Source organism: Athene noctua, chromosome 6, assembly GCF_965140245.1.
Source record: "Athene noctua chromosome 6, bAthNoc1.hap1.1, whole genome shotgun sequence".
Lineage (NCBI taxonomy): Eukaryota > Metazoa > Chordata > Aves > Strigiformes > Strigidae > Athene > Athene noctua.
This window is the reverse complement of record NC_134042.1, coordinates 33,884,789-33,901,022: the sequence shown is the minus strand read 5'-3', so window position 1 is coordinate 33,901,022 and position 16,234 is coordinate 33,884,789. Positions and strand designations below refer to the sequence as shown.

The window sequence follows — 16,234 nt, the reverse complement described above, 5'->3', positions numbered from 1 at the left end:
TATACATCACAACGCAATGTTAGTTCTGTGTTTACTCAGCCACTAAAGAACATCTGGTTAAAACATTTTTTAAAATTTCACCGTAATAGACAAGCTTCTTCAAAGCATTTCAAAATTGAAATTGAATATGTTAAAGCAATCTCAGCAAAAATGACCTGATAAGAAGGTTATACAGTCGTTTTCATGCTCTTTTAAATACATGGTAGAAAGGGAGCTCTGTAGTGAGTTATGTCTGAAGTGATGGTCTGCTGCTCCCCCTGAGGAAGGTGGTGTCGGTGCTCCGTGGGGACAACACTAACAGTCCCTGCAGACCTCCGTGGGGACACCCCAGACATGCTTGGGCTCCATCCCAGTCTGTTAGCAGCAAAGAACTCCAGTGAGTTGACAGATAGGTTGTGCTTAGTCAAACACCTCAAGGGGTCTGGGAAATGCCATACTTTCTTTTCCCAGCGGCCAGGTCAAAGCTGCGAGGGTAGTCATGACTCATCAGTCCTCACCTTCAGTTTGGGAAGCACGACTGGATTTCATTTGAATGTATTAATGAATGTACAGTCAGAACCATGCTGTCTCCCATCCCATCCAGTCCCATGTGCAGACATCCTCATCACTCAGGATTGGCAAGTATGTACTAATCTCTGCTACATTAGTTGTGAAGTTACAAATCCTCACCACATCTGATGATGTGAACTCGTCACTGACAAAGACTGCATCAGCGCACTCATCTATGACACCATCTGTTAAAGTGGTCAGTTTTCCTGTATTGTTTCTTCTGTAGGACTTCCTGTTACTGTGAAAATTCTCTGTTACAGGAAACATAATTTTCCTCATCATTATACTTCTTTTCTAGCTGGATCATAACATACTAGAATACTGTTGAGCACAAAGTGAAAAGCTCTTCAAAATAGCTGTTCTTAAGGGATTAAATGATTATCATCTCTGTCCCATTTCTTTCATCTTATAATCATCTTCAGGATGGTACTGGATAGCTCAGTTGAAGTGATTATATATATGAAATAGAAATTATTTGATCTCTTTTTTGGTATCACATTAAGACAGATGGATTTCTCTCCGTTAATGTTAATATATTGTGGTTCCTTGTAACTGTCCTCTTACTTGAAGACTTGAGTGACATTTAGAGTATAAATCTGACAGAAACTGATATGCTAGATGCTAGAGATAAGATTTCAAACTCTTATTTACGCTGATACAATCAAGTAATTAAGAATTGTTTCTCTACCTGAATTAAGTATAGAGAATGGTTAACTTGATGCCTCAGAGAAGGCTTAACAGGAGGCAGGAATTTCACTTGAATAATCATCTGATTTCAGAGGCTTTTATTACATGATGATTATATTATTGTTGGTATTCTTAAGGTGAATTGATTACAGAATAGTTTTTGTTGATAAAAACAATATTTTACTTAATATTATATGGCATCCATTTTGATAATTTATACAGAGACACTAAGATTAATATGTGCCTGAAGAAATTTTCATTCATATTTGTCCTTTGCTGAAGAGAGTGTTTCTGGATTTTCAGTCCTTTTTTAAATTCAATCTTTGCACATGAGATGTGGCATGAGAAATTCAGGTTTTTTATCACCTTAAATATATTACTGTCTAATAAAATTTAAATGGAATTATTAAAAGTTCCTAATACACACATTAATTTCTGGGTCTGTTAGGCATTTACAATTCTGTCTCACTGTAAATACATTACACTTTGGTCCTCAAACTTTTTAAGTGTTTTAGAAATTTTTACGTTGCCTCTTAATATTTTGCCTTTGTCCTAAAGTTTTCTAAAATATGTTGCTCCAATATATTGTAACAATTAGATTAATTGCCACTGAATGGTTCATGTAAGACATGCAGTGCCACTACATTTGGGAAAAGCAGCAAATGCTCTTCTACTCAGATATTTATACATACTTCATTATCTTTATAGCCAAGTCATTTCCAGAACAAATAAGAGTAACACTTAAGTGAGATTCTTTTTTCTTTCATTGTCTCCTATTACATCAAACAAAAACTAGACAGATTCTTGTGAATTAGTTTCAAACTGCTGAATTATTATTGCAAAAGAACTAGTTATTGACATTAAGATCCAAAAAGTACATCTTGTGCTAAATAGCCGGTGATGATGCTTTCAATATCATGAGAATTTATTCAACTGCTTTAGACTGTTCTCTATCAAAGCTCTATCTACACCACAAAATAGGCTTTGTCCTTAATGGGACAGAGCTGCAGGTTCTCAGTTGATCCTTTAGGTATTCTCTTCCTAGACTATTGAACACCTTAAAGATAATGACAAAGACATAAAACTTGGCTCAGTATTTTACAGGAACTAGTGTAGAAGATGAAAGTAGATTTGATGTGCTTATAGTACCCTGGGTTGCTGCGGAAATGTGCTGCTGTGTTCTGTACTATTTTGAGTTTCCTAAGGGCTAATGGCTTCATGCCCAGGATATTGCATTGCTGTAGTCCAGCTGAAAGGTGACAAAAGCATGTATTAGAGAGGCCAAATCATCAACAGTAAAGACAGGATGAATTCTTGTACCTGTTTTAGAGTTATTATCAGAGAGAATAGTCCAGGATCAGTTCTAAATTATAGACTGACTTGTCTAAATGGGGTTGTGTAACATCAGCCAGTAGGTACTTCACTGTGTCACAAGCTCCTTAAAGTGTTTCTTCCTGCCACCAAGTGTAACTTATCTTTTTCTCAGTTTCGGCTTCCACCTTCTGCTTTTTATCCATGAGCTCAAGTACTGAGGCCGTTTGGTGACATTGTGTTACAGTGAGCAATACAATATTATAAGAGTGGAATTTTGTAAAGCCTACATAGTGTTTTCACGGGAGTTCATGACACCTTTCCCATTCATTTGGTCTCTGTGTCTGTATTTTAAATAAGGTTGAAGAAAAAGGGAACTCTGAGGCACATTTTTCTACTGCTCCTCTCTGGTTATCGCTCTCTTGAAATAAACTGTTTCAAAACAGTCAGCCTCTTTTACATATGGTTCATAGTTCATTAGCTATGTCAAATGCTGTAGAGAGTTCGAAAAAAAGAAGCAGGTATGACTATGGTGCTCATAGTATGGATTGTCTGGGAGTGACAGTAATGCTCTTTCTATGCCATGTCCTGCAATAAATTCAGATCATGACAGGTGAATGGTAGTATCCAGTTGAAAGTGTAAGCAACAGGAATATAATAATCAAGATCTAGCAAGAACATCTTTTGAACGTGACACTGGATTCAAATGTGTGCATGTGGTGTTACCACATCAAGGGGCTGTCTTAACTTGTGAAGCTCGAAACATAAACTTTACTGCAACATGGCAGCTGCACACAAATGACCAGATGTGCATTTGAAAGCATGAGAAACAAGCAGGCTGTTGATGAAAGATAAACATTTAAGAGTGTGAGAAAATGGCATCGTTCATCAAGGAGGTCATTTGCCACTTCTTTCAAAATTTGCATCATGGGTTTGCAGCTTTGGATAAATAGGAAAGCTCAACTCACCACCTCTCAGCCTATTCATGTGCCCATGACCTTCAATACTAAAACTTTACATCTTTTTAGAAAGATAGTGTCCTATGTCACAGAGTATCTACTTCATTCATGCTAGAGCATTGTTTCAAGAATGACCTAGAGAAATGAGTATTGGAACACTAACATTACTCTATACTTTTCCAACTTTTCGGATCTGATCCTACCAAGCTTGCAAGATCTGAATGCAGCTTTAAGTAGTAAGAAAAACCATGAATTATATATGTGTGTGTGTTTATTCCTTCAGTCTACAAGTTAGCTAGAGAATAGTATTCTTCTTTTTCAGTATTAGAATAAAAGATATTAAGAGATGAAGGAGGAAAAAATAGGAAGCCATCTAGTTACGTTGAATTTGTTGCTTGATGATGTTTAACTATTTGCACTTCTCCTCCAGGGAACATGGGGAGAGTGCAGGTGACCATCTGCTCAAATTGGAGCTTTAGGTAGGTACATGCCCTCCTCTGCTTCTACCAAACCTGGGTGAGCGAGGGTAAATAATTGTTCACACAAGGGATCCTTGGCTAAGCAAAGTGATGTCTAATGAGCCATCTCAAAGATTCAGCAGCTCTGGAAAGCAGGGTGACCATTTGCACCTGGGGTTTAAGGAAGTTTTAACCTAAGTTTCAATTTAAATGGCACTTGGATGGACTGGTACTCATTGATTAGGTTTTTCATGTCTTTTTTAGGTATAAGCTAATTTTTTCCAGGTCTTTTCTTTTGCATTTTGTAGTTCCTTGTTAAATGAGACCTCGAGCCTGACTGGGGCTTTTAGGCAACAGCAGATTAATATTAATGATAAAAATTGTTAAATATGTTAGCCATGAAGTAAGGTATTTCATGTTTTCAAATAAATCTATTCATAAGAGATAAAAGGTGAAAATATTAAATACATTATATGTATATCTAAAAACTTCATTTTTAAACTCCCTTTTTTCCTCATCTGATGAGTTAGTACTATGGAGAAAATATTAAATCTCTGAGTCAGCCTTAGTGCTTTTACTGAGTAATTAAAAGCAGGATTAGTAACCGTAAAGTTAGGTGTTTAGTCCTTGGCAAGGATGATGGTTTTAAAGCAGTTACACTTAGTAAAATGGGAAGAGATGAGGGGTTATCTGAACTTTCAACGTAAGTATAATGATTAAGATTTTTTTAAAGATACCAGTATGAATATTTGTGCATTGCAGCCTATATAACTTGACTAATTTTCTTCTAAACGTTTTTGGTTTATTCTTCATTTTGTCTCTTCTTAGCCTTTGTCACTGGTTCTTGTTCACTAGCCCTCTGATATTAAGTATCATCTCTACAGAGGTATGATATGGTCATGTCAACAGCATCTGATGCAAACAGGGGAACTGGATTCCTTTGGGCAATTCCTGTTTCCAAATGATTTTTTGGCAGGTTAGGTTTCTGCATCATCTGATGTTTTATGTATTCTTTTCAAAAACTGACACCAGGGTTGAATGCAGTATTCCAGTATTGGTGTTATCCATGGCATTTTGCATCTTCAGCATAAATAAATCTTCTCCCTTATTTGTGTAACTAAAAATGGGTTCGCTCTTTGTCTTGACTGCTCCTTAAAAGCTCATGCTGGGTTGCTCTTTCACTAGAATCTCAGGGCTCTTTATGATCATCTTTCTATGGTAAACCTCCCATTGGGGATATAATCTGCATTTCTTTTTCCTAGGCTTCTAGTTTTGCCTCTGCAAAAGGTGATTTTGTTTGAACAGGCAAGCTTAATGCACAATTCAGTCTATTGTATCCAAATACCATGTCTTCCACATTACATACTGTTGCATCATTCTCTGAATCATCTGTAAATTATATATTATTTATAATTATAATATTACATAATGTTGTATCATTATATTATTATATTCTATATTCTACATTAAATATTGACCATTAAGTATTATATATTATATAGTGTGATATAAAAATATATTATTAGATACTATTATAGTGCATATAACATATTATAAATTCTACTTAATTCCAAGTCAGGGATGAAAATATTTATTAATGATGTTGTTCCTCTAACTGCTCATTAAATAAATCCACCAGAAACACAGTGATTCCAAATGGCAGTTCTTTCTTGAGCTCTGCAAGGCATTTCTTAATTTACTTATAAAATCTGGAGATCCTCATAGATTTCAGTAGATATTTTCTAAGGGACAGAAGCTTAAGAACAAGGAGTAAAAAAGATTGACATAAGGAAGGATCATTTATATTCAAAAGGTAAATTATTTTTCCTAAGTGAAAGAGAGTGAGAAGATGTGAGACAACAAGCTACAGTGGGCTGTTTCACACAAAAAAATTCGAGATGAGCTAGGAAACATACTCAGAGAAGGAGAGATTCAGAAGTTCTTTTGTGCCATTATCCTGGTCATCAGGAAAATAAGTGATAGAGAGAAGAGAGTCTGGTGTAGTTTGCTCACTGAGAAGCATTCAGACAAATAAACTGCAGCGTTACTTTACCCAAGTACCACTTCTATCCCAGTGGGATCAACCATGGAATGATGACTATTTCCATTGTTCAGAGAGAAGAAAAACAGGGAAATAGCACATCAATGGATAAGGAATGTTGCAGGTAGAAAATTAGGCATCAAGAAGCATATTACCGTTATTGAGAGCATTAGCCAGTCAGTGTACTCAAAAAGAGAATAGTATTTATCCCAGAGAAGAAAGATCTGAAGATAGTACATTGTTGGTGCAGTTCTCCCCTCGGTTAGTAATTCATTTGTTCTCTACTTTTACAAACAATTTTTTTTTAAAAATGAACAGGATTGAAGGCAAAGTGAAGTGCATTTCTATCTTAATAGCAATATTATTCCATGACAATTTAAATGCTTCCTTAAGCTCTCCTACCTAACTGAAACTTCTGACTGCTTGTATTCCTGTAGCATGTCCTGATTCAGAAAAAAAAAACAGGGGTATCATCATAATTCTTCCGTGTTTACTAAAGATCAGAATGGCTTTTCTCAACACTTAGGCTTTTAAAGAAGTGAAATTAATATACACATTAGTAACAAAACAGCTGTGGAGCTCTGCAGGAATCCCATCAACAAGGAAGCAAGCAGGATGAGGAGAAAGAACCAGCTGGTTAATCAGAAGAGAAGACAGCTTGTTGAAGAAGCTGTCATCCTTGAATCTTCAATTGGTGGGTCATTTTGTCCTCGGCAGGGACTCCTTGCATGACATATAAATTTTACTCTCACTTCTCAATCAGTATGACAGCTCTGGTTCTAAATGCAGTAAAAGTCTTGGCTCTGATTTAAATTATTCCCTGATGGTTTATTTAAAAACATCAAATAAATGTAATAGCAATAAAATATGGATGTAAAAGATATAATCAGTTTTAAACTCTGGATGTGAAACTTTATTCTTAAACTGTTGAGATTATATACATGTGATCAATTTCTTCAGTTTCTAGCAATTGTTTTTGAATTATTTGGGGGTGGTAGTTTTTTTCTGCATAATTGTCAAGTATTGAGTTTCTTATTCAGAGCAATTCAAACTGTGAAACACAAGATTTCAGCTGTTGTACACCCACAGGTCTGTATGGTTGCATAGTTTAATGCATATTCAAGTGATATTTCTGCTTACTCTCTGGAAAATATTGTAATCATATAGAATCTTTTTATGAATCTCTTTCACAGGCTGATACTTCAGAAAGTCTAAGAAAAGGTTCTGTTCTTTTCATTGCTTTTGTCATACACAGTTTGCATAGGAGAAAAAAAAAAAAGGGGGGGGGGGAGGTTTCCAGTTAATATTACTTATTTTTTTAGCTTATGATAGTTGCCTATTGGAGCCAATATAAATTTATAAACCTGTGACCAAATAGAAGGAAAGCATGTTGAACAGACCTGTATTTGTAAATTGACTTATTTTTAGGTTTTTTAATTGTAATTCCCAAAGTAAAAATTCAGCATTAAGTTCTCCGTCAGATAGTGAAGACCTAAAAGAAAATTCTGAGCCCCATGGTTTTAATATTTAATCTGAGGAAAAAGGTAGTAAAGCAGTCATCTCCAACTCAGAGCAACATGTTACCCTATTGATCTTTTGACATTGTTGAAGTCACAAGGACCAATTTAAAAGGAGGACCAACAGGATGAGATCAAAGTATCATTTACCCATATTGCTTTGAAGCTCAGAGCATCAAGGAGAGTTGGGAGAACATTGTAAAAGTGGATCTGTAGACCAAATGAACATGGAAGAAAATAATATCATATAGGATTAAACAGAATGTGCATACCGCAGACAAATATAATTTGGAAAATTATATCACTGGGGTGCATACAATGGATAATAAAGTTTTGATGGGAGCAATGATTCCTCTGGACCTTTAATCTGAATTTTCTGACTGAGGCAGAGGAAAAGTAGTGTCAGAAATAGTAGAGGAGCAGTAATGGAAGATCCCTGGATCATAAGGTAAGTTACATTTCTTCAGTACTTCTGCTTCCTTGAAAATACAATTTAAAGCAAAATTTAACATCATTTGATATTAGTGAAAAAGGCAGTGGGGCTCTTAGGTGCCTTCTCCTTATGAAATCACCATGGGTGTCCTGTGTAGTCATCCCTGTGATGTTTATATTAGATTTCCATAAATAATACAATGGGAAAAGTTATTTTAATAGAAAATGGTCTTTGGATTTTCACAGCCAGGTCAGAAGAGTGAAAGTAAGACAAACATTGTTAGACTTGAATGGTGCCAGAAACTTAAGCATAAAAGAGCTATGCCCAGAAATACTTGCAAAAAGGACAACAGGCCTAAATCATTCATAGCCAACAATCCTTCTGGTCTAAATAAGATACATCATTTGAAATGTAGAAAATATTTAATGAGACAATAAATGTAATGTGAGAGTTGCAAGGCAGTACTGCTGAATGCCTCACGGTACTTAAAAACAGTTCAGACACAATCCAGCATGGTAATTCAGGAAACTGCACTCCTTAGCACTTCTCTGAAATAATTTAAAGAAAATGCACAACTTCTCTTTACTCACAGTATCCACCTAAATAATGAGATAGCAACTGTATATATATATATATATATATATATATATATATATATATATTTTGGAAACATGAATGCTTAATCTCATTGGATGGCTACAATAAATAGGGAAAAACCACTGCTATTCTTGATATGTCCTAAAACCAGAGAAACGTAAATTGCAGAGAAATCATGATTTGAAAATCTAGTCTTGTGTGCCTGCCATGTTTTTGTCTCTAATTCAGGAGGACTAATCTGTAATATTGCTAAGTCTTTCAGTGTAGAAGAAAAAATACTTACAATTAAGAAAATCGCTCTAGTTCATGGACTATTACAGAAATAAATTAGTTATAGTATATCTCATTATATCTTCATCTGCTTTGAGAAAATGATTGTTATATAGCAATGCATAAACAGTCATGTATTACGCCTCTGTAAGTAGGCATTTGATAAATTACAACTATGTATGGTAAGTAGGGGCCTCTGTAACTTGTTTCTCATAATACCTCAGTTAAGTAGAAATGAAAAGTGTTTGGAAAAAAATATTTAAAATGCCTCCATTTCTAAATTTATTTGTAAAATGAAAGTAGTCTTTTTATATTTACTTACGATAACTGTTAATGATGCTTTGCCCAAATGTAAATGTATCATTAATGCTTTCAAGTCTTACATTAGAGAATAAATTATTTCAAAAGTCAAGTAACCATTTCTACCACTTTTAAAGAATTTTTTTTTTTTAATGAAGCAGTAACCAAAGTGAACCCCTATTTATGTGGAATACTGTGAGAAGGAACCCTGAAGTTTTCATTCTCAGTGGTATATCCCATATATTATATTTCTCTTCCTGTATTACATTTATGTAATATATCTGGTGTTTTCTCCTCACTGATCTCTATGAAAACTTCTGCCTGCATAAAATAGATTAAATAAAAACTTCCTTCCCAAGGGTTAACTTCAGTTCTTTCAAAGTGAGAACCATCCATCTTTAGCAGCATAATTAATAAACTCTAAGGATGTTTACATGGTGGAGAAATCTAAGCTAATTTTAAAACACCTTCTTCACTTGCACATATCTGATGTATGACCACAGCATCAGAGATCTGAGCAGAGTTTAACTTATCCTGGCTCTTACTCGACTTTTGGGGCTTGTCCTACTGAGCTAACCAGTTGAAAGCCAACTCAATGGCAGTCTCTGCTGGCTCTGCAGTGCATTCACTACTCTTTTTTTTAAAGTAGTAGAAATGATTGCTTAATTCTCTGAATTATCACTTAGGACAGATACTGAATTATCTAGAGAAATACAGTGTATAATTAAAGTATTTGATCTATAATTTTGCTTGGTTTGGATATAAATGATGGATTAATTAAAACAAATATGTATAAATCAGATAGATACTTCAAATTGTGTGCCTGCTTTAAGAGGTAGTGCTTATCTGAGAGTCTTTCCATATAGAAAGAAGAAATATTATGGCCAAATTCTGTATTTGTCATTTTATCTCGGGAACTACAAGGTCTGACCATATGTAAATTGTTGTGAAAAATTGTGTTAGTTGGGGAAAAGGTTAGATGAGTTGATTATTATATACAGCTATTTATAAAATAAAAGCCTAGGCTGTATTTGCACGTGGATGCTTTTCTGATAAGTACTCATTTCAGTGAATTAATAAACATGAAACTTCAGGAGACAACTTATATTAAGCATTACTCTTTTAGGTTATTCCTTTACTCTAGTCAGATTTATGGTTAAAATATTCCTGTCAGAATGAAAGTACCATTTATCTAATACAGTTTCCTATGAAAATACACTTAGGTGATTTTGGGAGTCTTCAATTACCTAATTGTATAAGAGAATAATTTATATCTCACAGTCAGTAACTTGTGATGCTGATTATTACTCAATTTTCAGCGAAAGATCAGACAATCTACCCGAGGCACTACATACCTTGAAATATCTATATATATTTTACTAAGAATGTTAAATGAATAGTGACCTGTGAAATAAAGATCAATATGCTGTGACATACTATTTTCATAATCAGAAGAATGAATATATCATTTGCTTCAGCTAGATGAAAATTTAACACTTCAAGGCTATTTCGCTTTCAGATTACTTTTGTCAAGGTTCCAAAGATGCATAACATTTAAATAAATATAGTGTTTCTTCAGATTACAACAGCTAACTACTTACCAGTTTATTTGTCATTTATTTATCACCAAAAAATATCTTGCTAATCTCTGCTTAAAGGTTGTTCAAAAAGTGATTCTTAATTCAAAGAGTCATTTAGTGGCTTTCAGGGTGTTGAACAAACAGCACATAAAGTTGAGGGCCATTTTTCATGAGCAGCTTCCAAACAGGCACACATACTGAATATAATCATAGAACAGAATCACAGAACGGTTTGGGTTGGAAGGGACCTTAAAGACCACTCTGTTCCACCCCCCTGACATGGGCAGGGACACCTTCCACTAGACAAGGTTGCTCAAAGCCCCGTCCAACCTGGCCTGGAACACTGCCAGGGATGAGACATACACAACTCTGGACAACCTGTTCCAGTGTTTCACCACCCTCACAGTAAGGAATTTCTTCCTTATACTTAATCTAAACCTACCCTCTTTCAGTTTAAAACTGTTACCCCTCGTCCTGTCGCTACACTCCCTGATAAGAGTCCCTCCCCAGCTTTCCTGTAGTCTCCTTCAAGGACTGGCAAGCCACTATAAGGTCTGCCTGGAGCCTTCTTTTCTCCAGGCTGAACAACCCCAACTCGCTCAGCCTGTCCTCACAGGGCAGGTGCTCCAGTTCCCTGATCATCTTTGTGGCCTCCTCTTGCTCATGCAGGTCCATGTCCTTCTTATGCTGGGGCCCCAGTGCTGGACACAGCACTCCAGGTGGGGTCTCACAAGAGTGGAGTAGGTGGGAAGAATCCCCTCCCTCGACCTGCTGGCCACACTTCTCTTGATGCAGCCCAGGATGTGGTTGGCTTTCTGGCCTGTGAGCACACATTGCTGGCTCACAGTCAGTTTTCCATCCACTGATACCCCCCAAATCCTTCTCCTCACGGCTGCTCTCAATCCATTTTCTGCCCAGCCTGTATTAGTGCTTGGGATTGCCCTGACCCACGCACGGGACCTTGCACTTGGCCTTGTTGAACTTCATGAGGTTTGCACAGGCCCACCTCTCCAGCCTGTCCAGGTCCCTCTGGATGGCACATCCCTTCCCTCCAGCGTGTCGACCGCACCACACAGCTGGGTGTCATTGGCAAACTTGCTGAGGGTGCGCTCAGTCCCACTGTCCATGTTGCTGACAGAGATGTGAAACAGCACCAGTCCCAACACCGACCCCTGAGGAACGCCACTCCTCACTGATCTTCACTTGAGCATCGAGCCATTGACCACAACTCTTTGAGTGTGACCAGCCAGCCAGTTCCTTCCTTACTGAGTGGTCCATCCATCCATCAGATCCATGTGTCTCCAATTTAGAGACAAGGATGTTGTGCAGGACAGTGTCAAATGCTTTGCACAAACCAGGTAGATGACATAAGTTGCTCTTCTGTTAACCACCAATACCGTAACCCCTTCATAGAAGGACACTAAATTAATCAGGCATAATTTGCCCTTAGTGAAGGCATTAAACATAAATCACATTAAAGATGTAATTTATGCCCATAACTCAGATATTTTGGGTGCAATTCTTGCCTCCTGAAAATTAACAGCAAAACTCCCATTAACTTCAGTTTAGCGAAACTGTCAGCACTGATTTCTAAAACACTCATACAATGACCTTCTGGAATTAAATTTTGAGAATACATCATAATACTAAAAAAAAAAGATTTTTCTATTTAATTATTACACATTCTCTCAGGTATTTAAATCTGTACACTTCCTTTGAATGAATTTATTTGCAAATACCACAGGTTATAATAATAATTACTGTCATTAAAATAGCTTTTTGTTAAGAAATATTTTAATGGTTGATCTTTAAAACAGATCCCTTTTGTGCACCCTTTGATAGTATTAGTGATAGTCACTGAGAAGGGTACTTAAATTATAAGGAGTATCAAATAACTTGCAGGTTTGAAACAAATAAGAGGCAGTACTTAATCACAGAGCAGGTGTTCAATCCATGGGCTTCACATCAGTTCAAAAAGCTGTTAGACAAATGCATGCAATACATATGCATCATGAATAATTACATGCATACATACATGTGTGGTTTAGGAAACTCCTGAACGTACAGAGAATACACAAAGGGATGGTAAACCAAGGAAGTACCACTTCCTATATCCCTAGATAAGTTACCTCAATAGTTCATCAGCCTGATTTAAAAAAAAAAAACACCTTATTTAAGTGATAAATTAATTCTCGCTTTAGCTTCAGCTTGTGCCTTGTGCCATGTCTTTCCTTGTAAGCCTAAAAATATATTTACTACCCAAAATATTTTCCCTAGAGAGATTCTTGTAGTCTTGATTTGATTGGATCAGTCCTCTAATTTTTTTTTGAACAGAGTATTTTAATGTCTCGTTATAAGGCATGTTTTCTGGAACTTGTATAATTAATGTAGTTTCTCAATTCTTCTAAATTCCTCAGTATCCTTTTTGAAGTGTGGGCACCAGAAGTAGATACAGTATTTCCTTCATAATTTTCCTAGCCCTGTATTCTGAAATATAACAAGTCTTGTATTTGGTTTAGATATTATCCTGCTTCAAGGATATCCCGCTTCATTCACCTTCTTATGTAAAGCATCGTAGTAGGAGATAATCTTCATTTGATTACTTTCTATGACTCCTCAGTCCTTTTCAGTCACTGCTTTTCAGGACAGCATCTCCATTTTGTAATTATGACCTGCGTTAATCCTTCACTGGTGAATAAGTTTGCATTTCTTTGTATAATAATATGTGGTGTTTGAAAAGATCCCTTTCACCAAGAAACTGAATGACTGGTCCATCTCCAGCTATCATGTTGCCCCTGAAGACTTGATTAAGGGTGATCATAATCTCAAACTTTTCCCTGAAAAGCAATAGAATATCATAATGTTTTAGTGTTAATCTAGAACCAACAATAAGATGAAGGAATTAATTTAATTTAAATATTTCCATAATGACAAGGTATCATTTCACATGTTTATGGCCATGTAAGGCTCATCATTACACCATGAGACTCGAACTTTTTCTGACCAAGGCTACTTCACAAGAGGTTAATAGCTCATTGATAGTTAAGCACTAGTACAGATTGTTTATTGCCAAGAGTTGAGAGGAATCTTAATAAAAGATGTTAAAAGTTCCAAAGAGGTGGGGAGTAGGTAGTCTGAGGGAGATGGAGATCAATAATTTTTATTAAAGGAGAGAATAATAATATTTTTATCTAAATAGTACTTCTTCAGGGAAAGGGGAATCACATATTCCAAATCAAGATGCTCTTCTGTGAAGACAGACTCAAAAATGTAGTGTTTTTTTCAGAAGAAATATTTTTTTAGCCCCTTGATTTGGTAGTCACTGATGTCTTGAAAGCTGGACAATCTAGAGAAGCTGCTTGTAACTAAGGTAAGGATAGGCAGATGTAAGCAGTTTTCTGTTTTCTCTTATCAGTCTTTGCAACCTTTGTAACTCTGTTTCTGTATTTGAAGCTGTTGTAAATATATTACTTTCTTTTACCTTTATTAGGCTTTTCTCAAGAGTGTATTTAGAGTAAGTGTCTAACAGGACAACCTATCCTTTTGTGTAAGGCCTTCTTTAAAACTGAATTATTGTACTATTTCTTCAGGGTATAGAAGCTATTTAAAATTTTCAGAGCATCCAAAGGACAATAAAATGTGTCTCTGTTAAAGAGCACTGATTATTTTGGAATTTTCAATTTTGTCTATGTAGAAGATGCACCCCATTTTGCCTGCTACAAGATGGTAGGAATACTACATTTGAACACTAATAGTGATGGCAAAGTTTGCAGCACTATAATTTTAGCAACCTGAGTAATCTGTAAATTTTACCAGTAATAATAATAAATTTTATTCCAGATTATGAATAAAATTATGAACTCCCCATTGGAATAAACCAATCAAATATTTTCCTAGATGATGAGTGAATGCTGAGATCCAACAATTAATCACTTTTTAAAGTATTTAATTTTAACTTTTATATAAGTGGTGCATTTCTAGAAAGAAAGCTAGGCAGAACTAAGACAAATACTTTACAGAATACTATTTTGTCAACCTAATTTATAACTGCATCATATAGTTTTGCAAAATAAACTTAGATAAAACTTAGTCTTGTGTGTTAATGGCATTAATTGAATTGCCATCTTCTACCAGCTTATATCATGGAAAAAAACATTAACAGCTTTTACTTTTCAGAGACTTTTTTTTTACTCTTGGAACATCCACTTTAGCATATACTAACACACAAATTATCTTATTTACAACCATAAGGAAAAGGTCTTCTGTTAACATAATCTTTGTTTCAAAATAAGCTGCTTGCAGCATGTGGAAGGTCATGGGGCAATTTGGGAAATTCTGAATGGAAGTTTGTGGTATCTTAAGACCTTGAGGTCTTGGATTGCATGTAGAGTTATGTAATTCTGAGGATGTGTGCCACAGGTAATTGAATTTGGGGGTTTAGGGATGAGGTGTAAGAACTAAATTTGTGCTAAAAGTGCTAAATTTGCACAAGTTTTATTTTATCTCCTGTTGAATACACATAATGATTCTTGGTTCTCTTTTTAAAAAGCTTTGAGATTCTCATATGAGATGTAACTACACAAAAAGCACTTTTTAATTCATTAATTCTTTGTACAGAAATCAAGTGGTAGGACTCAAGCTCTTCAAAAACAGTATTGGTGTTGGATATCTATAGCTAAGTATGTCTGTTCTACATAATGTATTTTGGGTTTTAAATACCAAATCTCTTTTCTCTTACAGACAAGTCGATCAGGATTCTGATGGCTGCATCAGCTTCAAAGAGTTTGAATCTGCAATGAAGTATGGACAAGATGAAGTATCACCAGTGTACTTTGCCTAAAGAATATTCTCTGGTGAAAAGACAAAGTGAAAACTTCAGATCTCTAGATATTTAAAAATCAATGAAACTTCATTTATTTCAGCCAGTATTTTAAGAACTTTGACTGTAAGTGTAGCTCTGAAGAACAGCCTTTGAAGCCTTACTGTTGACAAGTCGGGTGTATTAATTTACATGTCTATGTGTGTGTAGAATACTTAAAATATTTGAAATCTCAATTGATTCCCAATCACCCTAGTTAGGAACTGCAACTCTGTACTTCTTTTTGACTTAACAGATGAAAAAGGAGCAACTTGGATTTCCAGTTACCATGAAATTTATTTGTTCACTCTTTCAACAGCCCTTTGTTGACAGACCAAAATATCTCACATGTATAGTAACTGATTAAATTTATGGCAGATAATGGCTGTTTTTTCAAAATCAATAGTTCATTTGTCTTTCCTTTATTGTTTCACTTTCATATATTGTTCTTTTTTATATATTACACATTATTTTTAATTTAATATTTGTTGGTTATTTAGCTACATGATTTAATTCTGAACAGTTATCAAGAACTGTATATGAAAGGAAGTAAGTATAAATATTTAGCTTTTTTAAAAATAATTTGAATGGAGATAAGAACAGATCTTTAAGGTGTACATCATTGTTGTGGTTTGAGAGCAAAGGGCAACTGAGCACCATGCAGTCACTCACTC

At 35.4% G+C, this 16,234-nt stretch overlaps 1 protein-coding gene across 1 annotated transcript in view; it reads left to right on the top strand.

The window, feature by feature from the left end:
• EFCAB11 (EF-hand calcium binding domain 11) overlaps positions 1-15,542 on the top strand; it is a 59,519-nt gene extending 43,977 nt beyond the window's left edge. The window contains exon 5 of the mRNA XM_074909176.1: positions 15,443-15,542. Coding sequence (XP_074765277.1) covers positions 15,443-15,542 — 100 coding nt within the window. The remainder of the gene's footprint in view (positions 1-15,442) is intronic.
• The last annotated feature ends 692 nt before the right edge of the window (positions 15,543-16,234 follow it).